Source organism: Eulemur rufifrons, chromosome 15 (genome assembly GCF_041146395.1).
Source record: "Eulemur rufifrons isolate Redbay chromosome 15, OSU_ERuf_1, whole genome shotgun sequence".
Taxonomy (NCBI): Eukaryota; Metazoa; Chordata; class Mammalia; order Primates; family Lemuridae; genus Eulemur; species Eulemur rufifrons.
The window spans coordinates 95,927,395-95,952,266 of NC_090997.1; the positions used below are offsets into that span (position 1 = coordinate 95,927,395).

Below are 24,872 nucleotides of genomic sequence, written 5' to 3' on the forward strand. Positions count from 1 at the left end.
CTGTGTCATTGTCAAATTTCTTGCATTTGACCATTGTATGAAGAGGAATGTCCTTGTTCTTAGGAGACACAAGCTGAAGTATTTAGGGATAAAGGGCCATGACATCTGTAAATTGCTTACAAATGATTCAGCAATTATATCGTAATATACGTAGAGAAAAAGGAATAAATCAAATGTAGCAGAATGTTCTCAAAATTGGTGAATCTAAATGAAACATACATAATTAAGTTCATTGGATTATTCCAGCAACTTTTCTGTAGGATTCAAAGAGAAATTTAAAAAAGAATTGTGTGCCAGGCAATAAATGGGGTTACAAAGTAGAAGGTACTCATTCCACCTATTGAGCTTACAGTTTAGTTAGGTAAATAATAATTGGTAATAAATAAAAGTTTTAAAAAAGAAGAAGACAAGCATAGCTGTAGTAAATATATGGTCTCGATAAGGATCTAGAGGGAAAGACACAATAAAGCAAGTGTAATTACACAGGTGCTCTAGCAGACGAGGAGGCAGGAGGGAGGGGAGGTTTTGCTGAGGTTACTGGGGCAATGGTGGGGGTGGTTGGGAGCTGATGCTGACCTTGAAGTGCCAGCAGGACATGCAGGCGATGGTCAGTGGCCAGTTGGAAATGTGACTTCTAGCTAGAGCTGCAGATTTGGGAGCCATCAAGGTACTGGAAGTGGCTGAAATCTCAGGAAGGCATGGAGTAGGCCAATAGGGATGTCTTGAATGATGGGGAAAGAGTGTTGAGGACAGAACCCAGCAAATATGAGGTTGTGGAGTAGGTAGAGGAAGATAAGCTGTGAAGGGACTGGGAAGGGAGGACCAGAAAAGGATAAGTTTCTGCGAGTGTGATGGCTGCAGCCCAGAGGATGAGCATTTAGACTAAGTACTGTTTTCTTCTTCTTCTCCTCTCCTCCTCCTCCCCCTCCTCTTCCTCCTCCTCCTCCCCTTCCTTTTCCTCCTCATTCTTCTCCTTCTCCGTTTCCTTTTTCTTCTTTCTCTTCCACCTCCCCCTTCCCCTCCCCCCTTCCTTCCCTTCCTCCTCCTCCTCCTCTTTCTTCTTTTTCTTCTTCTTGGAGGACCTAGGGACATCCTGTCTTCTTCTTGGTTCCAACTCTTCCCTCTTGAACTTGGCCATCTGTCTCTGCTGAAGTCCTGGGCTCTGCCCTGACCTCTGAAGGTCCAGCCTGTTGCCTGCTCCATATTCCCATCCCAAGTCTCTTTAGATCTATTGCCTTATCTAAGTGGCCCTTTTTGCTTTTCTTGGGAAAATGGGAAACAGGGTATGGTTTCCCTTCTTTGCTTGAGAAGTGGGTTCCTGAGCTGGAGCTTGGGACCTTATGGCGCTGTCCTCTGCCCACTCAGTCATTGTCCTTGATTCTACTCCCCGGAGCTGTGCTGCCTGCAGGTGTTCTCTGAGAGGCCCCTGTCTCTGTGGGCCACTTTCTGGGAAGCCAGGGATCTAGCTGGAGTTTTTATTCCCAGTACCCATCTCAGACAGTGGGTCCCAAAAGGGCAGGCAGCATCTAAGCACCCGTCCTGTCTCCCTCTGGTTTTCCTTCCCACTGTGTTGGTGCCAATTGTTCCCTCTCAGGTGGGAAAATGGCTCTCCATCATGGATTGTTCTCCACTCTAGGATTTAAAGCAATGATATTTCTGCTGTGAATCTTCAAGGCTTTGCTATTATTATGCAAAAACATGCTATTGAAATTTTAAAAAAATTCTTCTTTTTCAGAAAGCCCAGTTCTTAAAAATCAAGGACTCTCTAACTCTGGAAAGCTTCTGTTGATCCCCCAGTGTGGGCCTGGGCCACATCCTCATGGGCCCACCAGCAGTGTCTACCCACAAAATGATCCCTCCAAGTAATGGGATGAGTGGACTTATTGGATGGATTCATTTAGAATTGATAATTAGAATTTTAGGGAATAGCTGAGAAAAATGATGATTACGGTTTTGACCATATTGGCAGTTAAGTGTTTGCTTTCTGATAGTACTTAAACAAGTATTTAGTGTCATTTCTGGTTCATGATTTTAAAACCATGACATTTGGGTAAAGAGAAATATCTGTGCTCTTATTCATGAAGGCAAATGGGCAGACTGACATTTACTTAAAAGCAAAATTAAAATATTTAGATGTATTCAAGTTTACAAACCTAGTTTGTAATAATGTAGTTCCATGTCACATCATTGTGACCAAGAGACAATTTATTCCTTCTCCAACTCTGGCAGTGATATTTGCATGAAGATTTTTGTAACCCCGTGTAATTATCTGGTATCAACCTTAAGGTCACACTCTTTTTGAAATGCAGAATGTGATGGCTAATTTTATGTATCGCTATGAAGGTATTTTTTTTAGATGAGATTACCATTTAAATGATAGGCTGAAATAAAGTAGATTACCCTCCATAAGGCGGGTGGGCCTCATCCAATCAGTTGAAGGCCTTAAGAGAAAAGAATAAGATTTCCTGAAAAACAGGGAATTCTTTCTGCCTTCAGACTCCCTTTGCACCTGAGCTGCAATATTAACTCTTCCTGATCTCCAGGCTGCTGGCCTGCCTTGCAGATTTCAGGCTGCCAGACCTCACAATCATGTGACTCAATTCCTTAAAATGAGTCTCTCTCTCTCTCTTTGTGTATATGCACATCCTATTGGTTCTGTTTCTTTGGACAACCTTGACTAATAACACATGGTAAATTCACTTTGAGTCCTTTCATGCTTGAGGAATTTGTTAGAATAAATGGGTTTGGAGCCCCCCACAAAGGACAGACTATGGCTAGGCCCACAAGTACATCATACATGGACTCAAAGGCTAATGCTGGCCAGGCACAGTGGCTCACACCTGTAAACCTAGCACTCTGGGAGGCTGAGGCAGGAGGATCATTTGAGGCCAGGAGTTTGAGACTAGCATGGGCAATAGTGGGACCCTCATCTCTACAAAAAATAAGAAAATTAGCCAGGCATGGTGGCATGTGCTGTATTCCCAGCTACTCAGGAGGCTGAGGCAGGAGGATTGCTTGAATGTTCAGCTGATTTAAAAATTTTTTTTGTAGAGACAGAATGTTACTATGTTGCCCAGGCTGGTCTCAAACTCCTGGCCTCAAGTGATCCTCCCGCCTTGGCCTCCCAAAATGCTGGGATTATAGTTGTGAGCCACCGCACCTGGCCGACCTGAAGCTTTGAATGGAGGTTGAAGTCATTTTCTGAAATCTAGGCCTTTTGTCAACAGTAAAGATTACAGGGAACACTAGCAAGGTGGGGACTTGCCTTTAGTTTATGACCCTGCCATGCTACAGGGGAAGTACGTTCCAGATCACTCACAGAAGGCAACTTTTCTCCTGTCAGAGCTTATGGCTACAGGAAACATTCATGCTTTTTGGTTTGTTAATGCTTCTGGAGAGGGACAAGCTGAGATGGAGTATAGCAGGCTATTTCCTGATAGTGGAGAGTCTGTGAACTTCCCACACCAGCCACTTCCAGGGTGTGGGGTTGGGTAGAAACAGCCAGCTCCAGGGGCTGAGGATACTTGGTATTGCAGATAAGAAAAGAATGGGACTGTGGAGTCAGTCCTGTGGCTCAGGACGTTGGTAAAAAGAGCATCCATCTGTCATCAATCAATCAGATGGGAGGACTAGGGTATTAGTAAAACGAGCATCCATTCATTCACTTGAGCATTTGCACTGTGAGGTCCCAAGCAGGTGCTAGTGTGACTCAGTGAACACCACAGTCCTCTGAGGCAGGGAGACGTTGACTACTCACTCACACACACAACCTTTCCCCTTACCCTGTGCCAAGTGCTAGGAGAAGTGTGGGTTGCTGTGAGAGGACAGCTGAAAGAGAGCCGCGGGAGCTGTGATCTGTCCAGCTGTCCAGAGCACTGGGCAGAGGAAGAATGGCTTGGGAAGACCTTTAAGTTGTAAATATAGGGAGAGTGAGAGGATTGCTCGGAAGGTGTGTGCACTGGCCAGTCGCTGCTTTTCTTTGTGGCCTCTGATTCCTTCCTACGTTCCTGAGCTGCCTCCTGCTGCTCTCTTCAGTGGAGGGAGGGTGAGCTTGGCAGGACAGGAGTCCACCCACGTCCGTCCTAAAGAGAGTGTTGAGGACACTCTTGTCACCTTCATGGTACGTCATCGGAGTTGCTAAGCACCACAGCGTAAGGTTTGACAGCTGCCTTTAATCCGATTTATTCTGGGAACAAAGTAGTGAAAAAACAATTCTAAAGACTTAATTGTGGACCTTTCTTTGTCTCCTTGGAAGGATTCTTATAGGAAGGTTAAAAATGATTTGATTTTTCTCACAAAGAGATTACATGTTGCTAACATTTCCTCCCTTCTCATTTGTTTACACAGCGGGCCACTGCGGAGGCCTTGTTACCATCAGGATTGTGTGTTCACTGCATGTTCTAGATTCCTTTTCACAGAAGAAACGGCAGCTAGACATGATGAAGCAGCATGATTTGCATTGAGTTTTGTTTGAGCAGAGCTAAGGACCACCTTGGAAGGCAAAGCAGGGATTTAGTGCAACACGGAAGTTACTTAAACAATTTTCTCTCGCTCTGTTTGTCCTTTGCTAATTGGAGGTCTTACTCCGATGAATAAAAACATAAAAATCATTGAATTCTTGTCTTAACCTTTGAAGGCATTTAATATTTTGGCTATAACATTTTTTATATCCCATTTATTTTAATGATGAATTTCCTGTTCCAAATGTAGTCAGAATGTGTACTTGCACAACAAATGCATTCCAAGGATTGCTGGAGCTCAGTAATTCTTCTTTCTACTTCTTTGTGCATGCTGAGGTTCAAGTTCAGGGTTTCCTGTTGCCTCTGCAGCCAATAAGGAATTCACAAACGTAGTATGAAGTTTCTTGAAGTTTGAAGTACAGGAAGATTAAGATGTGAACCTGAGAACCTAACAAATTGGGCTCTAGATATTTTCAGTTGTCTTTTACTTAAGAAACTGATTTTAATGCTAAAATTATAGTCGTTTTTTCTTTGAACATTAGAACATTACAAATGTAGTGACGGTTCCCTTTGATGACCACATCCCATCTTGATCCTCTTCCCCCATTCTCCAGAGGTCATTATTATGTAAGTTTGATGAGTGTTGTTCGGAACATTAAAAAATACTCACATTCATACTTGTATCGATAGAAAATGTATTTTGTTTAGCATGTGCTTTTAAAACATAAATTGTATCATACTGTTTGTTTTGTTCTCTAATTTATTTTATTTAAAAACATAATATGTTTTTCAGATCTAGCTATCTTGCTCCAAATAGATTTAGTCTGGTTCTTTTAACCGCTTTTCCAGATTCTCATCTTATGGATGATGTACTGTTGTTTACTAATTCCTGTATTGATGGACATTGCAGATCATAAACATTCATGTAGAATTAGGGATAGAGCCATAGGGTATCTACCAAAGTGCCCCCTGCAGTGGCTGGGACATTTTACATGCCCATTCATTAAGCATATTTTAAACTTGCTTTTTAAATTATATAGCACAGAAAAGCAATCGTTGCTTCTAGATTTACTGTTAGTTGTTTTTTCTTTTCTTTTCTTTTTCTTTCTTTCTTTCATTCTTTTCTCTCTCTCTGTCTCTCTTTTTCTAGTTGTTTTCTATCTGGCAATATAATTTCCCTTTTGTAGGCCTTACTTGCCTTATTTTTAGGTAAAGGCATAACAACAGTCCCCACTAAATGGATTATTATAAGGAGGGAATAGGAACAGTTCCTGGCTCAGTAAATATTAGTTGTGATGATGAGTGTGTGTGTATTGTGTGTGAATATATATGTTTAGGATTACATCAGGACTAGTAAAGTAAAGCCCCCAAAGGGTTTGATATCTAAGTTTTTCTAACTGTGGCCCCTGCCCACCCAATGAAAAGAAGACTCGATTTATTTTAGTAGGACAATAATATTAAGAATATTTTGGAATACTGCATCCTTTTCAATAGGGATGTTGAATAAGAAGGGTTTTTAAGTGAATAAGAGTGATGTCCAAGACAAAAGGAATAGGAAAATAGTGCATAAATAATATGATCACCATTTTCACAATTCTTGGTTTTATGCAGAACCCCTTCTTCCAAAATTTCCCCATAACCACTAAGATGTAGATGCTTAGATTCATTTTCTGTATCCCACACCCATCACACTCTCCCCTGCAGGCACTAGTGAGTCCCGGAAGCCAAGTGCAGATAGAAGGAAAAAGAGAAACAGGAAGGTCAAGAAAGCCCTTCCAAGTAGGGAGAAGAACTGATAAGTACTCACAAATTGGAGGAATGATTAGATTGGAGAAATACAACTTGCAAGACTTAATTCATGCACTTTAAGTTATCGAAGACACTTTACCTGGGTGGGAAGAAGCTGGATAGTAGAAGGGAGCAGTGGTGGGGGCGGGGTGGGGGGTGGGGAGAGAGAGACAAGGAAACCTTCCATAATGGAAGAGCCTGTGGTAATGCAGCCATGCACTGCAGTATGGAATGATGCGGGGACAAAGGAGAGATTGCTTATGGGACAGGATGATGAGAATGGAATGGATAGGAGCTTTTGTGTGTCAGAGGCAGGCAGTGATTTTCATCTTATTTTTCTGTCCATGGGATAATAAGACAACTAAATACCATAGTAGCAAGACTGGCCCGAGACATTGTCCTTAGGTCAGATAATGGGGCACATTGTATACTAAATTAGGAATAAGCTTATCTTTGCTTTATGCCATTGAGCTTTGAATCCATCCTTTATTCTGAAAAAGACTATGAACCACCCTGTGAGGCAATTTCAATCATTATCATAAATACCAGTAGCAGAATCAAATCATATGTAGTTGGCTCCTTCAAATTAATATAAAATTGCTTCATGGATTAGTTGAGAGGTACCTAATAATATAGATTGTTCTCATGTGAGGACAAATGGATGAGTTTTTATTTAATCATGCCATTTTGAATAAGGTAAAAAAACTTTTTTTAAAGCAAAAATTGTTTAATACTTATAGGAAAAGTTGAAGAACTTTGAGAAACTTTTATGAAGTCCAGGAGGGCCTAACTGAGAGCAAACCCCCTGAAGTGTCAGCTCTCTCATCTGTTCAAGTCTATGCTACCTATGGTTGTTTCAAAACTCACCAACCAAGCACAGCATAGCATGGTTGGTGAGTTTTGTCTGTCCTTGTTTCTTTTTCTTTCTTTTTTTTACATCTAAGAGAGGATGTTTATTTATTCTGATTATGAAAGTAATACACAGTCATTGTAAAGGATCTATAAATATAGAAACATATAATAAAGAAGAAAATAAAATCTAACCTATAACCAAAAGATAACCACACTGGACATTTCTTTTTTCTTTTTCTTTTTTTGAGACAAAGTGTCACTCTGTTGCCTGGGCTAGAGTGCTGTGCTGTCAGCCTAGCTCACAGCAACCTCAAACTCCTGGGCTCAAGAGATCTTTCTGCCTCAGCCTCCCGAATAGCTGGGACTACAGGCATGTGCCACCATGCCCAGCTCATTTTTTCTATATATTTTTAGTTGTCCAGCTAATTTCTTTCTATTTTTAGAGGAGATGGGGGTCTCTCTCTCTTGCTCAGGCTAGTCTCGAACTCCTGACCTCCAGCGATCATCCTGCTTTGGCCTCCCAGAGTGCTAGGATTACAGGCATGAGCCACCGCGCCTGGCCACACTGAACATTTCTTTCCAGCATTTTTTTTCTTTTCTTTCAATTATATTTAGTTATACAAATAATGCCTAAGGACATCTTTCTTAAAAAAATTAAACCATTCCCCCCCTCCCCCAGCTCCAATAGGGGTGTCACCCCCAGAGGTAAGTACTATCATCAAGTGATGTGTGCTCTGTCAGACTTTTCTTTTTTGTCTCTATTTGTAGCAAATACATAGTATTTTTCCTCTTGTCTGTGTTGTAGAAACTATGTTTCTACATGGTTGTAGATCCATAGTTTGGATCTTATTTTTGTTCAGTGATATATGTATTTTAGGGATACTATTATGCCCAAACATACAGATCTCTCTTATGCTCTCTGTTGCATAGAATTTAACAGTATGGAAATGCCTTTATTTGGTAATTTCCCTGTCAATAGGAATTTACATTTTTCGTTATTGCCCTTCTTGTTGCTATTACAAATAATGGTATAATGAATATCCTTATACATATCTCTATGCACATGTGTGAATATTTTTCAAGGGGAGATGATCGGAAAGTGAAGCTGCTGGGTCAGATGGTATCTTAGTCCATTTTCTGTTGCTATAACAGAATACCACCGGCTGAGTAATTTATAAAGAAAAGAAGTGTATTTGGCTCACAGTTCTGGAGGCTGGGAAGTCCAAGAGCATCATGCTGTTATTTGGTGAGGGTCATCCCATGGCGGAAGGACAAAGGATAAATGAAGGAGAACTCACTTTTACGATCAAGCCACTTTGGTGGTTTCTAACCTACTCCCACAATACTATTTATTAAACAGTATTTTCTTTCCCCACTAGGAAATATTTGTGATGTCTCTTTTTTCATACACTAAATTCTTCTGAGGATTAGAGACTAAGGACTGTACCTGGGTTTTCTATTGATCTCTCTGTTGATTTCCTGTATGAGTATCACATGGTTTTAGATGTTTTTCAAAAGGAGAATTTTTAAAAGGGATTTTTAATTAAAAAATTTTTAAATCCCTCTAAGCCACCAAAGGGCCATTTAGTTTAAAAAACTATCTGGACACTTCTAGTTTGAAAATATACGACTGGCCTTTCCCCCTTCCATTCCTAGAAATTAGCCACATACAACAAAGAAAACGAGAAATAGACTCTATTTTTGACACAATGAGATGGCTGAAATCCCAAAATGCAAAATTAGTGGAAGGCCCCCTCGAGGGCAGGGGTGTGGAGAAAGAATTTTAGCCTTAATCACAAACCCAAACCTGACTTTATTTACTTCCAAATCAAAGTGATATAGAAAGGTTGGAAATAAGAAGATGGAACACAGGTATATGCAGTCAGATGCAAACACAAAGAAACCAGAGAACAAAATATCAATATCAGAGAAGATTGAATTCATAGGAGAAGTGATTAAATGAGACAAATAATGGCACATTCTAATGTTACACGCCACAAGTCACAACGAAGATGTGAAAGTTTTGAGTATCTTTGCATGGAATAAAACAGCATCAGCATCGATAAAGCAAGGATACACGCACTACAAGGAGACATAGTTAAATTAGTAATAGAAGGCTTTAACTCACCTCTCTTAGTTGATGGGATAAGTGTTCTCATAAAAGTGGCTCAAAAAAGCTCCTACCTCTATAAAAGGGTAGAAATTAAGCAAGGGTAAGAAATACCTAATTAAATAACCAGTAAAGTAGATCTAATTTATTCTATATTCCAAGCCCTGCAGAGAATACAACTTTTTAAGTGCCCATGGGATATTTATAAAATTGAACATTCACAAAAACCTCAATAGATCCACTGAAGTAGAAATAATATAGAAAGGGTAATGATCACAATACACGATGACTGCTATAGCATGAGAATGGACTCAATTCTGAATAGACACTGTTCAGCCACACTGGCATGCACCAGTGAATGTCAGCTCTGACCGCTGACGGCATTCACTGAGCACAAAACAATAAAGAAGTCAGTAACAAACCCAGAAAACAAAAAGCCACAACAACAAAGCTCTTAAACAACTCAGCTCAAAGATAAGGTCACACTGGATTAGGGTGGTCCCTAATCCAATATGACTAGTAACCTTACAAGAAAAGGAAAAGAGACACAGAGGCAATGACATAGGGAAGAATTCTATTTAACAAGAGAGGTAGAGATTGGAGTGATGTGTCCACAAGCCAAGGAATGCCAAGGATTGCCAGCAACACCAGGAGCTAAGAGAAAATCATGGAACAGATTCTCCCTAGAACCTTCCGAGAGAGCACACCTGCTGACTTCTTGGTTTGGGGTGTCTGGACTTCAGAACTGTGAGAGAATAAATTTCCATTGTTTTAAGCCACTCAGTTTGCGGAAATTTGTTACAGCAAATTTCCTAGGAAATTAATATACCATATAATGTAACATAGTCATAGGTTGGGAGGACATTATTCTGGCTACCACAAGATTAAGTCAATATTAGAAAAGTTATTAATACAGTACCCTTTATTAACAGATCCAGGGAGAAAAATATCATTATTTTCATAGAGATAAAAAATGGATTTGATAAAAATCCATTCTTGATTAAAAAAAAACCTCTTAGTAAAATAGGTATAGATGGATATCTCCTTAACATGATAAAATGTATCTGTCTCAACCCAAATTCCAAATTCTACCATTATGCTTAACAGGGAAATATAAATACATTCCTATGAAAGTTAGTAATAAGAAAAAATGTCCATTATTGCTATTACTGTTTAACAATGTTTTGGCATTATTAACCAGGGCAATCAGTCAAAAAAAAAATGGAGGTATAAAAATTGGAAAGGAGGGAGTGAAATTATTCTTATTTATAGATGATTTTCATGTTTACAGTATAAAATCCAGGAGAATCAAATTAAAACCATTTCCAACACTAAGAAATATCAAAAAGGTATCTAGGTTCATACTTAATATACAGGAATAAATAGATCCAATTTATAATATCAACAAAAAAGATAAAGTACAAAATACAGTAAATCTAAATTGCTACTAACAGATACATAAGAATACTTGAACAAATGGGAAAAAATGATTTTAGTTGGAAGACTCAACACTGAAAAGATATCAGTTCTCCATAAATTTATTTATAAAATTAACATGATTTCAATAACAATACCAACAGGATTTTTGGGAATTTAGCAAGCTGATTTTAAATTTCATATGGTAAAATTAACAAGCAAGAATAGCTAGGAATATTCTGAAAAAGAAGCCCTACCAGATACTAAAATATATTAATGAGCTCAGAGCTGCCTTTCAAGCCCTGCTGCCGCTATTCTTTGCCTGACTTTGTGCCTGAGCCTCACTGCTTGTTCTCAGATCTTTACCTACACAGGGCAGACTCCTGCCACAGGGCCCTTGCACGGGCATTTTGCTATTTGAATGATGTGTGCTGCTTCTGCTTCAATACCTCTTGCCTGTTTAATTTAATAAATCATCACTTCCTTAGAGAACCCTTTTTTTCCTTCCACCTCCCTAATCTTAATTCAGTTTCCTTTGTTATCTGCTTTTTCCCCTGTTCCGTGTGTTTATTTCAGTTTGTATTTCTGCAATCATTAATATGGTTATTTGATAAATGCTCTTTCTCTTATTAGACTGTAAGCTCTGTGCCTGATGCCGAGTAGGATTTCAATAAGTATTAGTTGGTGAATAATCTCCAGTCAGCTGGACTCTGAAGGGTGATTTGGGCCTAATAACTATTTTCTAAATTCAGTAATCGAGAGTCCCCCAATGTAGGTCCTGCTCCAGTGTCAAGGTAATGATATCTTAATACATAGTTTCTTTTACCCATGAACATTTGAAGATGCTAATGCTTTTGGTACTGTTCTGCAGTAGATTGCAACCTCCTAAAGCAAAGGACCATTTCTGAACTGTCTTATCTGGCTCATAATATTATATTATTGGATACAATATTTATTATAGGAAGGACATATAAAATAATGGTATGACTATATCATTTCCTGAAAAAGAAGATGTTAGTTATTGGAAGAAATAATCATATTTCCCCGTAATTCATTGGGGAACTTATTTTCCTAAAGAATTTTATAAAATTATGTGCCATACATGCTATAGGTCAAATTTCTCCTAAGTGACCTACATCCTCACATGGCCTTGTTTAGGAAATATACCTGGTCAGGGTGGAGAAGACCCTTTTGACTATTGAATGAGTCTGAACAGGATGTGGTTCTCTAATAAAAGATTCAGTTAAACTATTTAATGCTTTCCCCCACCCAAGAGTACATACCTACCGTCTTCTTGACTGTGTTGTGATTGGCAAACACCAGCTGTTACCAAGTGCCCTGAAGGTTTTGTTTGGCATTTTGTGGATTGAATCACACTAGTCATGACAACGTTTGTTGTGAAGTTAAGTGCTTTGAGATGACTTGTATTCATAAGCATATCAAACAGTGGTCACTGGCAGCTGAGAAGTCTCTGGTAGTCATAAATGGGTTTTACTGGTGAGTCCCCTGAGGCCACTGAGATATTCCAGGAAATCCTCCTTTATGTGACCTCTTTGATATTCCTTCAAAAGTGAATGGCTTTCTTGTACGCCTTTCACAAAGACCACAGGCCCTGGAAACTTCATAGCGGTGGGTGTAGGTCTCTGTCCAAGCTTAGGAAGAAATCTTGAAGGAGGCAGGCATATGGCATGAGTCAGACGGAAACAGGACCAGAGGCTGCAGACTGACCCACAGGCCAAAGCCAGCAAATCTGCTCTGCAGGTGTGTTTATCTGGCTCATATGTGTTTCTTTTTTAAACACGTCAATTGTTTGCCAGGCTGCAAACACTGGGAATTTTTACTTGAAAAAATCTAGATATATGGCTTGTCTTAAAACATTGGAATGATTTGGCCAGGCGAGGATCCTGATTTCTGCGCCAGCACTCATCAGTAGAACTGAGAGTTGCTCCCGTCTAGGTGGGCCAGGGGTTGTCCCTGTACCACCGCCCTGTCTCTAACCTCAAGCATTCATCTGAGTCAACTTCTTGACCCCATGAGAGGTGATAAGATTGAGAGTAAAAGGCTTAATGAATAATTATGAAGGAGACAGACTTTTACATTTAGATTACACGATCTCTTTGATATGTAAATGAGACCCTTTATTCAACAGACAAGAGAAGAGTTGATCATCCTTGTGGTCTGGAAACAGAAGAACAATGAAAACTGCACCCCTACCCGCCCCCCACCCCCAATGCAGCATTGATTCTCTTCTGACTCTCCTGGTTCTGGGCAGAGCTAAATAGCATTTGAGTTGGGTGGAAGGAAATTCTCTACAGTGGCAAAGGCCAATTCTTAAATGCTAGTGCTAAATCTCACCATTACCCCGGGGGAGTACATCATTTGTTCCTGGGCTTCCTCCTGCCTCCCTTTGAATTTTGAGAATGAGAACAAAATGGTCTGAAAACAACACTTTCTGGGTAGCATTTTTTACACATTCGGAATACAAAGAATGCTTCTGTCTTTGATCTTGCTTTGCGCAACTACACAGAAAAGATTGTTTAACACTCTTTTTTGTATTTAATCTTTTGGGGAACTCTACCAGGAAACGTACGATCATCTTCTGGAAGTCCCGGTCACTCGGGAGCAATTAAACCACTATCGGAATGTGGCTGAAAATGCTCGAAGTGAACTTGCAGCAACTTTGGTCAAATTTGAATGTGCTCAGTCTGAGGTAAGATTATGCATCTTCACCAATCAGAAGTGGGCCTTCTTATCTTCTTATAAAATGAAGCAGAGCATAGAGGCAATTAGAAACAGGACAGTGGGGTACAGATTTAAACCTTTTGGCAAAGTTGACACTTATTCCCTTACTGTGCGCCAATCTCCTAGAATTCCTGGAAGGTTACGCATTTGCCATGCTGCGAAGCAAAGTGGTTGGGGCTGGACTGTGGATCCCAGAGGAGCTCTACAGCCTTGCAAGATGGGGGCACCTGAGGACTTTGGGCTGATGCTCCATGGGGCTCGGAGAACTTTTAGCCTCTCTCAGAATACCTTCCGTTAATGTAGATTGCTTGTAATTTGGAGCTCTTAGGAGGGAATTCTGAACTCCTTCCCCGTGGTAGTTCCAACTGGTTGGGAAAATTCTTGGAACATGATTGGGATCCATCTACCCTCTAGTCTACATCAGGTCTAGAGGCGAGTTCTGAGTGAGTCTCCCTAAACTTGGTCTGCTTGTGGTCTGGGGGCCCCGAGGCATCCTAGACTGGCCTGTGAGGTCTGACTAAGGCTGCCGGGGCCCCACAGAAAGATGATAATGTGTGTGTGTGAATAAATGTATACATGTACATTTACAGTTCTAAATAAGTATATGCTTTCATAAAGTTTTCTTATAGGGTACACCTGACATCCTAACTCTATAGGGCACATACATTGTTTAGCATTTTGATGCCACAGAACTCATAAAAGTTAAAATGCTTCCTTTGTATAAATCCCATAAGGATTTCTCTTTTCTCCCATATTTTTTCCCAGAAATTGGTATGTTGTTTTTCCTTATGACCCACAGAGTCCAGAAGACAAGTGGGAGAAATTTAGTGATATATTGCATAGTTTGCATTTACTTGGGAAACAGTTAATAGCTATGAAGTCACAGATGGTACGGCTTGTAGGTTCCTTGTTTCACATTCATCAGCAGCAATAGCAGCAGTACAGATTTAGAAAATGAGTTATCATTGCAAAATATTTTATTGCTTTTTTGAAATACACGTCACATATGTCTCCTGGCTATACTTGTGATACATATCACAAATCAACATAAGACATTGCACAATTGTTTTTGGAAGAGACAGAATAGGAAGTTCATTACTTAGGCATGATTTCCCATTTGGTAAGACAGACACAAATATTTAAAAGAAGAAAATTGGATTAAGACATGAATAAAACAGTGAAATTTTAAATTAGGGTTTTGGGGTTCTTAAAGATACTTCAAACTTATACTGTTAAGTTCTTATTCCCTTTTTTTTTCCTTAACTTTTTTTCCATGGTAGCTTCAAGACCTCCGATCCAAGATGCTTTCTAAAGAAGTCTCCTGTCAAGAGTTGAAGGCTGAAATGGAGAGCTACAAAGAAAATAATGCCAGAAAATCATCTCTCCTCACCTCTCTGAGAGACAGAGTTCAGGAGTTAGAAGAAGAATCAGCAGCACTTTCCACTTCTAAAATCAGAACGGAAATCACAGCTCACACTGCAGTCAAGGAGAACCAGGAATTAAAGAAGAAAGTTGTAGAACTAGATGAGAAATTACAGTAAGGATACTGAAATATATTTCTCAGTTTAGCTAGCATTATGATACTAGCTTTTGATAGCAGGACACATGTTTGAATATATTGGCATTTTGCATTATTTGGCCCTGAAACTCAGTTTGGAAAAAAAAAATTATCGACCTCAAATATCTTTGGAGTCCTGAAAATTTTTCCCAGGCTCATTTCTAAATGTCACCAAGAGTCCCAACAAACATAGTATTGTCCTAAGCATTTTTATGTCCTATCAACTAGGGCTGCAGATGCTTATATACACAATTTGGAAGATTCCTCTAAGTAGAGGTTTTAACCCTGCAGTGGCAGGTAGTGCACAGAGGGAGGCATTTATTCAGAAGCTAGTTATAAAAATTACCCCAGAAGCCAGATGACTCCAAACCACTCAGAACACTCCTCATTAGGTTTTATTGCCAGTTTATGCAACAAATTCCTGAGACCTAGGTTTTCCACACTTTGTTCTGACAAGAGAAAAAAATTGGGGACTAGTTGTTCCTAAAAAAATATTTTAAAAATTCCATATATGACTTGAATATCTTTATTGATAAAATGCTTGATATTTATTTAATTTAATTCTTCTTAAAAAAATAACTTAATACTTCCAGCTATTGTTCTCTTTCTCTCTTTCCACTTAAAGCAAAACTTCTTAAATATTTCTATGTACTCATGGTCTCCAATGTCTGTCCCCTCCCCTCTCTCTTGAACGTGCTCCACCGACACCACTCATTAAGGTCACCAGGGAGCGCACAGTGCAAGTTGAATGGCCAGTCTTCTCTTATGTAACCAGTCAGCAGTATCGGGCACAGTTGATCTTTCTACTTGAATCACTTTCTTCTCTTGGCTTCCAGGGCATTACACATGCCTAGTTTTTATCTTACCTTTCTAGTTAGTCTCTGTTGCTGTTCCTCCTTAGCTCCTTAGCTTTGAAATATCAGAGTGCTTCAGGGTTCAGTCCTTGAGTCACTTCTCATTTTTACCTAAATTCACTCTCTTGGTGATATCGTTTAGTTTCACGGCTTTAACTATGATCTAAATGCTAGTGGCTCCCACATTTTGATGGCCAGCCTGAATGTCTTCCCAGAACTCAAGACCCGCATATCTTACTACTTCCCAGACATTTCCACACGGATGTCCAACAGCCATCTCAAACATCATGTGTCTAAGACTGAGCTCCTGGTGTTTCCACAAAATCCTGCTGAACTTTTCCTCATCTCATTCAATGATAATTACATTCTTCTAATTGATTAGGTCAAAATTCTTGGTATCATCCTTTGTTTTCTTTCTTTTTCGCACTCCATGTCCGCTTCCTCAGCAAATCCCATTATATCGACCCTCAAAATAAATTTAAATTCTGTCTGCGTTCCACTGTCACTCACGTTCATTACCACTAACTTGGTCCCAGCCACTATCATCTCTCAGCTGGATTATTGCAACAGGTATTTGTTACAGCAGCACCTCACTGCTGGTACCAATTTCTGTCTAAGTCAGTTTGGGCTGCTGTAGCAAAAATACCATAAACTGGCCGGGCGCGGTGGCTCACGCCTGTAATCCTAGCACTCTGGGAGGCCGAGGCGGGTGGATTGCTCAAGGTCAGGAGTTCGAGACCAGCCTGAGCGAGACCCCGTCTCTACTAAAAATAGAAAGACATTATATGGACAACTAAAAATCTATATAGAAAAAATTAGCCGGGCATAGTGGCGCATGCCTGTAGTCCCAGCTACTCGGGAGGCTGAGGCAGTAGGATCGCTTAAGCCGAGGAGTCTGAGGTTGCTGTGAGCTAAGCTGACGCCACGGCACTCACTCTAGCCTGGGCAACAAAGTGAGACTCTGTCTCAACAAAAAAAAAAAAAAGAAAAAAAAAATACCATAAACTGAGTGGCTTAAATAACAGAAATTTATTCCTCACAGTTGTGGAGGAGGCTGGACAGTTCAAGATCAAGGTGCTGGCCTATTCAGTTCCTGGTGAAGACCTTCCTCCTGGTTTGCAGACAGAAGCCTTCTTGCTGTATCTTCACATGGCAGAGAGTAACAGAGGTCATTTGTCATGTGTCTCTCTTTATAAGGGCACTAATCCCACTCATGAGGGCTCCACCCTTATGACCTAATTACCTCCCAAAGGCCCCACTTCCAAATACCATATTAGGTTATTAAGTATGGAGTGTCCAATTTCCTTAAGTACTAAGTTTGACAGTTGATATCTCTGACATTTCACTTTGACACTTCTTGTTTTAATTTTATTGTGGGTACATTCTCAGTCTTTCAAACGCATGTTTTGGCTTGTGATTATCTGTCACATTTTTTTAAGAGCAATTTTTGTGAAACCATGGATAAGTAAAAAATTCGTGTTATTTTTGAATATAAGTTCCATCGTGGAACCAGTGCAGCTCAGACAGCTCAAAATATCAATGGAGTGTTTGGGAAGGGTGTGGCTAATGAACACACAGTACATCGATGGTTTGGGAAGTTCCATTCTGGTGATTTTAATCTTGATAATGAGCCATGTGGGCCACCTGAGACCAAGGTGGATAATGATGAGCTGAAAGCTGTATTGGAAGCAAATCCATCTCAAACTATGCATGAATTAGCAGCAAGCCTTGATGCTACTATTCCAACACTATTGGACCATTCGAAACAAATCAGCAAGGTAATGAAGCTGGATAGATGGGTTTCACATGAATTAAACGAGCATCAGAAAGGAAATTGTCTCGAAGCTTGTCTTTCTTTGCTGTTAGGATGTAAAGGCGAACCATTTCTACACCATTGTTATATGTGATGAAAAATGGATTCTTTTTGACAATCACACATGTTTGGCACAATGGTTGGATAAAGATGAAGTGCCAAAACACAGTCCAAAACCGAATATTCATAAAGAAAACTAATAATGTGTGTTTGGTGGTCCAGCGCTGGTATTATCCACTGCAGCTTCATGAAACCTGGTCAGTTGGTTACAGCGGATGCTTACTGCAACCCATTTGATGAAATGATGAGGATACTTGTGATTAAGCAGCCGGGATTGATCAATAGAGAGGCCAATCCCCTTGCAAGATCTCATGTCACGAAAAGCAACGCTGCTCAAACTAGGAAAGCTGGCCTTGGAAACACTCTGTCATCCACCGTATTCACCAGACCTTGCACCAACTGACTACCACTTCTTCAGGCTTTGGATCACTTTTTGCGAGGAAAAATATTCAGTTCTCAACAAGCTGTGGAGAAGGCCTTTCGAGATTTCATTGCCACTCGCTCTCCAGGCTTCTTCACTGGTGGCATGAGCAAGTTACTGTTAAGATGGCAATACTGTGTCTATAGTTTAGGTGCATACTTTGATTAATTGTACTGCGTCTTGTCTGAGATATAATAAACGACACTTTTGATTTGAAATCGGACATTTCATATTTAATGACCTAACATTAGGGCTTCAACATATGAATTCCAGGGGGACACAGATGTGGAGTTCATAGCAGTGGCTTTCCTGCTTCTGATGGCGCCCCCTATAGCCAGAGAGATGCTGTTAAATAAAACACAAATCAAATCATGTCAATCCTTGGCTCAGAGCCCTCAGTGACTTCTCTTCTCAGGGTGAAGACAGGGTGTTTTCCATGACCTAAAGTGCTCATCCTAACCTGGTTTTGCCACCATTCTCTCCCTCCAAAGGAGTGACCCTACCTCAGGACTTTTGCAATTGCTAGTCCCTCTGCCTGGAGGGCTCTTCCCCCAGATAGTGCACGGCTGCCCTGCGTCATGTAGGTCTTCACTCAGAGGGCACCTTCCCAGTGAGGTCTTCCGTGAGTACCACATCTAAAATTCTACCGCCTCCAATATTTCTCACCCCCCTTTCTGCTTTTTTCTTCTCCAATCCTTCTATAAAATACTATGTATATTACATATATTAATATTTCCATTATTATCCATTTTTCCAACTAGAACATAAGCTCCATGAGGGCAAGAATTTTTTATCTGTTTTGTTTATTACTGTACCTTTAGCACCTTTAACAGGTCCTGGTGCATAGTAGGTGCTAAATAAGTATTTATTAAATAAATGGTAATAAAAATAATATATGCTTACTGTAAATTTTTTAAATACAGAAGAGTGCCAAGAAGAAATTAAAATTACTCAAAACCTTATGATTGCAGAAAAGCTGTTAACATTTTGTTAAACAGATTCTCAGATAGTTGTATACAAATGATGTGTAATGTACCATTTTTACTGAATAATATGTTGTAAATATTAAAAAATCATTTATCATATCATTTTAAATGGCCCATTATATTCCCTTGCTTGAAATATCATAAATTACTCAACCAATTCCCTTTGTTTCCTGTAGGCACTTAGGTTAGTTTCATTTAAAACATTACTATAACCCAAGCTGCAATGAATATCTTATGTGATTATGTTCCTAGGACAGATTCCTGGAACTTTGTTGGGTCAAGTGAAATGTGAATAGAAGTGGAAGTTGTTAGAGCCCTTTGGAATGGGGAAATAATATCGAAATCTTGGGATTAATATATGGGGTCATATATGTAAATCAATCAGCACCATAGCATTAACTGTGCTTTTCATGAGTCTAAAAGACTGAATAAGTATACCTTTAATATGCTAAAAATAAGAATTCAGAGATATAGTGATATTAGGCTTTTATTGTTATTCATTTTTCTAAATAGACATACGATACGCTTTTGAGTATCTGCAATTACAGGCTTTGTTAATCTTTGAATAGAGTGAAAGAATTTGCAGTAAACACTTGACATGGTAACAAGGGAAAGCAATAATCATGTTTATTATCTAGGATATTGAAAAAAATGACACTAAATTACTAAAATGATTCTAATTTGACTTTAAAGTATGTCTATTTTTTGATGATCTCTTAGTCTCTAACATTTAAAGCATGATTTGAACAAGCCTACCTGAGATTTGAAGTAAAATATTCATACCACGTCATAAATCTCCTGATTTTCCTTGACTGGGCAATTCCAATACTCTTTCAATACTCTTTTTTCTACTTATATTTTTAGTTGATGTGTAATAATTGTACACATTTATGGGCTACAGAGCGATATTTTGACAGGTATATACAATGTATAATGATCAAATCAGGCTAATTAGCACATTTATCATATTGAACATTTATCATTTCTTTGTGTTGTGAACATTCAAAATCCTCTCTTCTAGCTTTTTGAAAATATATAGTAAATTCCTGTTCACTGTATTCACCCTGCAGGGCTATGGAACACTAGAAAATGGTTCCTCCCTTCTAGCTGTAACTTTGTGTCTGTTAACCACCCTCTCCCTCTCCTCCCCCACACCCTATCTAGCTTCTCATAAACCACAATTCTACTCTCTACTTCTGAGCTCAATTTTTTTAGCTCCCACATATGAGTGAGAACATGCAGTATTTATCTTCCTGTGCCTGACTTATTTCACTTAACATAATGTCCTCCAGTTCTATCCATGTTGCTGTGAATGGCAGGATTTCATTGTTTTATATGGCAGAATAGTATTCCATTGTAATATCTATCTATCTATCTATCACATTTTCTTTACCCATTTAGCCATTAAATGGACATTTAGGTTGATTCCATATCTTGGCTATTGTGAATAGAGCTGCAATAAACATAGAGGTGCAGGTGAGATACTGATTTCCTTTCCTTTCTTCCAGTACTCTTTAAAGACTCAGGGTGTATAAACTGATTACGATCTTTGTTAGTGATTGAACATCTTTCTTTTCAAGAGGTGAAAAGCTTCCCCGCTCCTGATGTATTTGTTGTTATAGTTACGCTTGGCCGTGAAGCAGGACCCTGATAGATCACGTATGTTAGGAAAAAGAAACAAAGCCTGGCCCTCTAAAACCAATGTAATAGCACTCTCCCTCTTCTCTGTGTGGCTCTAGTGGAGATTTGTGGGTATGTGGATGGTGACCACACATATGGCAAAGGGTCCATGTGTGATCTGGAAGCTGCCTCCACTTCCGTAGATCCTAAGGGTTGAGGATAGGAGAATCCATCTCCCCTCCTGTTACTAGGTCCACGATGCCATGAGGATTACCCTACATTTCTGCCAAATGGAGGTGCCCCGAAATTGCTTCCACTTTTCTCCTTCCCTTACAGGGCTTGCATGACAATAATTTGCTCTGTGTCTGGGAAACTGTGTTGTGTTGAAAATGACAATTAGTTATTTCCCACAGAGAGCTTACGTTCTGACTTGGTTTGATGAATGTTATCTTCCATGATGTTAAACCCTGACTTATTTGTTATTTGCCTGATAGAAAGTGTTCAAAGGAAAATGAGGAGAATAAGAAACAAATCTCAAAGAATTGCAGGAAACATGAGGAATTTCTAACTCAACTTCATGACTGCTTGGATCCAGAAAAGAAGAATGAAAAGGCATCAGAGGAAGATTTAATTTTTAAGGTGTTTGTATACAGATTAAAAAGACCATAACTATAGTGCTTATTCTGACATGTGGCACAAACGGGAGTGCTGTGGCTGAGTGTGGGAGTGGTAGGAGAATAGGATGGTGGCCCAAGTGTAGCATTAATTCACTGTGTGACTTGGGACAGACTGTATTACCTCTCTGAGCCTCAATTCCAAGATTCTTTTTAGCATTATTTGGAATAATTATTCTCCAAAAGGGATTAACTGTTTTGTTTAAAATATTAATGTATTCAGATTGTCACATACAGTTAATTATTCATTTTAGCGATTTGTTTTAGAGAGTTGTTTTTCCTTTTAGTTACAGACAGAAACACACACACACGTAACAGCTGTGTGTCATTTTTGGGATACTGACTGAGGGCAGGGTTGAGATTAGGTCTAAAGTACTTTTTAAAGTTTACATTAAAACTAGTAAAAATTCTACTTTAATGGTATATTACATTAAGATGGAAATTAATGATATTAACTGAATAATTCACTTGGCCCATAGGGCTTCATTAGGGCACTTGAAAGCGTTTGAGTGCTCGTGGCATCTTTGCTTATTTACAAACCTTTCATATCCTTGCTTCCTGACAAATTTCCATGCAGCCATTCTTAAAAGCCACCTCTCCAGTGTCTACTAGTATCTTCCCAAATGTCCTCTCTGAAAGCTGCAAGATGATTTCATTTTACTTTGGGAAGTATTTCACTTTATTGATGGGTTAGCTCAGGCCCAGGATGTACCCGATACCCTCATAGGTGCTGGATGCTCCTCATCCTCCTCCCTATGGCTAACATGTGACCAGGAGCTCAGCTGTAAAAGTCCACTTTGCAGTATAGTTTGGGGATTATCTTTTAAGCCAAGTGGTGGGGAAAGAAAAGGAAACTCAGAGCTCCTTCTTTTAGGACGCCCTTTCCTCCCTCAGAGACAATCTCTGTGTGCTAGTCTGGGGTTCTATGTTGCCCAGGCCGGTCTTGAACTCCTGACCTCAAGTGATCCTCCTGTGTCAGCCTCCCAAAGTGCTGGGATGGGAGGTGTGAGCCACTGCGCGGGCCTATTGTTGGTGTTTCTGATGCTTTGGCATCTGGGGCCTTGCTGACCTAGGAGAGACTGCCCCTCACTGCAGGGCTTTCAAATGCAAACTGACCAATTCAGAGCCCACTCCCCAACCACCTCTTGTAACTGGCTCTTATACCTGGGGCCACCATCCCTTTGCCCCTAATCACCTTACAGCCAGATACCAGACAGCTCAGGGACACCCTTATCCCTCAGAGCCACTGGAATCATTCAGACTACCAAATCTAAGCCTGCTTACCCTGCCTTGGTCATTCCTTTCTGCAGAAGAGACAGTAAAGACTCTTGCCCACATTTCTCCCAACCCCTTCTGCCATCTTACTGGCCCTGGTGCTTCCCTATGTGGCCCTGTGTGGCATGGCATGCTCCTTCCTCTTGGGAGCCATGAGTATTTTGATGGCAAATATCCCCTGATTTGTTGGCCTCAGCATCCCTGAGTAATAATGCAACCTGTGCTTTGTAACAGATGGGAGGACTCTGGAGCGCTGGCTCCCCATCCACCTGAACAGGTGCCTATCTTTAAAAAAAAAACCCATTGGCCAAGATCTGGAGGTCTGCTGTCTTGATCAAGACTGCAGCCTCACCAGGTGTTCCACCAAGAACAAAATCGCTCCAATTCCAAAGCCACATGCTCTTGTAAACACGTGTGCACACATACTCCCGAGGAGCCATGGTGGAAAAGGAGCTATTCCTAATAATTTGCTTGACATTCATTCATCCATTTCACTAATATTTAGTGAGTGCTTACTACATGCCAGACACTGTCCTGGAGCTGGAGATACAGCAGTGGGAATGAGATAAGACTAAGTCTGTGCTCTCCTGGAGATTTCATTATCAAGGGGTAAACAAAGTGAAGAAATAAACAAATAAATAAGTACCACCTAGTAAAAGGCACAATGAGGAAAAACAAATCAGGGTGCGGGAGTAGACGGCGAAGCAAGGGAGAGGTGTGGTTTAGCTAGACTGGCCAAGGAGTGTCCCCTGAGGGCGGCACTTTTGAAGGACGTTGAGGAGTGATCATGTGAATGTGAGGAAAAGTGTTCGAGAGAGGGGAACAGCGCTGAGCTGGGAGCAGGGCCCCATGTTGGCAGAGTGCTGAGGCTGAAAGATAGGTCACTTCCACAGACAGTCATAACACCGACGTTGGCCCTGTCCTGTGGGGTTCAAGTCTTCCTACAGGCGTCCTCGTGGCCCTCTCCTCGAGGTCAAGGAGCCTGCCTGCTTTGATGTTCCCCATGTAAATCTTATAAATGCTCTCAGTTAACAATGCCAATACGCAACACAGAAAGCAGAAAGCCTTGCTAATTCCAGCCCTCAATGATAACCACTGTTAGAGCATTTTATTCAGAATTTTTCTATGCTTATACCAATTAAAAGAGTATTTTAAAAAATCATAGTCCTGTCTTCTTCTCAGTGCCAGGGACCACTCTGCATGCAGCAGGCCCCACTGGATGTGGGCTGAATACAACTCCCTCCCTTTATTGCCTGGTGTGACCCGGGGCGGGTCACACGCCTTGGGTATTTAGCAGCCAGAGGCTTGCTGAGGCAGGTTCTGCTGGGAAACTTTTGGCTTACCTCTCGTCATCCTTGCCTTGTGGCCGCCCTTTGAATAGTTTTAATTTGACTACAGGGTCTGCACCTAACAACAGCATTTAGAGGCTGCCTTTGAAAGTGTGATCCTTTGGGTCCACGCAGGGATAGTGTTTTTACCGTGTTGCTAATGCAGTCATTGGGGCATGGACTGCGAGTTGCTTCAGAGAAAGTGTATGAAATTGTTAATTTTTATAGGATAGCTGTAACTGCTTTTTCTTCAGCTTAGAGAGCTGCACAAGGAAAATGCATTCGTGAAAGGACAAATTGTTACTCTTGAAGAGACCATAAATGTCCATGAGATGGAGGCAAAAGCTAGCAGAGAAACGATCATGAGGCTGGCTTCGGAAGTCACCAGAGAGCAGATAAAAGCTGCCTCCTGCGTTGAAGAGAAAGACAAGCTGAACCAGGTACAGTATGTGAAGTGTGTGTGTGCATCTGTGATCATACTTAGGAAGCAGAAATGGAAAAACGGATGTTGGATGGGCGCACTAGTGTTATCGACCACAATTTTAAAAGGCTGCTGTCAGTAGGAGGGCAGGGGGCAATGTGGGACAAAATGACCTTGAACAGGCCATTGGAGAGAGAGATATATATTTGGAAAAAAAGGATAAAAAATACTCAAAAGTAAAGAATTTGTACAGATGACTTACTTTGGTTAAATTATAACGATTTTTAAAAATTTAAATTTAATATTTTTTGAAGAAATAGATAATATATTTACAAGATACAGAATTCTAAGTGCATAAAAGAGTATATGGGGAAACGTTTTCTCCCTACCCCTCTCCCCAGCCACCCAGTTCTCCTCAGAGGCAACCGCTCTATTAACAATTTCTTATATACCCTTCTGGAAATATCTATACACATATATGTGTGTGTATATAT

At 40.2% G+C, this 24,872-nt stretch overlaps 1 protein-coding gene across 1 annotated transcript in view; it reads left to right on the forward strand.

Annotated features, from left to right (window-relative positions):
- Positions 1 to 24,872, forward strand: part of CCDC170 (coiled-coil domain containing 170) — an 83,855-nt gene that overhangs the window by 7,394 nt on the left and 51,589 nt on the right. Inside the window, exons 2-7 of the mRNA XM_069489097.1 lie at positions 1,736 to 1,862; positions 3,925 to 4,120; positions 13,208 to 13,336; positions 14,649 to 14,905; positions 21,175 to 21,319; positions 24,212 to 24,397. Of these exons, the coding sequence (XP_069345198.1) occupies positions 1,736 to 1,862; positions 3,925 to 4,120; positions 13,208 to 13,336; positions 14,649 to 14,905; positions 21,175 to 21,319; positions 24,212 to 24,397 (1,040 nt within the window). The remainder of the gene's footprint in view (positions 1 to 1,735; positions 1,863 to 3,924; positions 4,121 to 13,207; positions 13,337 to 14,648; positions 14,906 to 21,174; positions 21,320 to 24,211; positions 24,398 to 24,872) is intronic.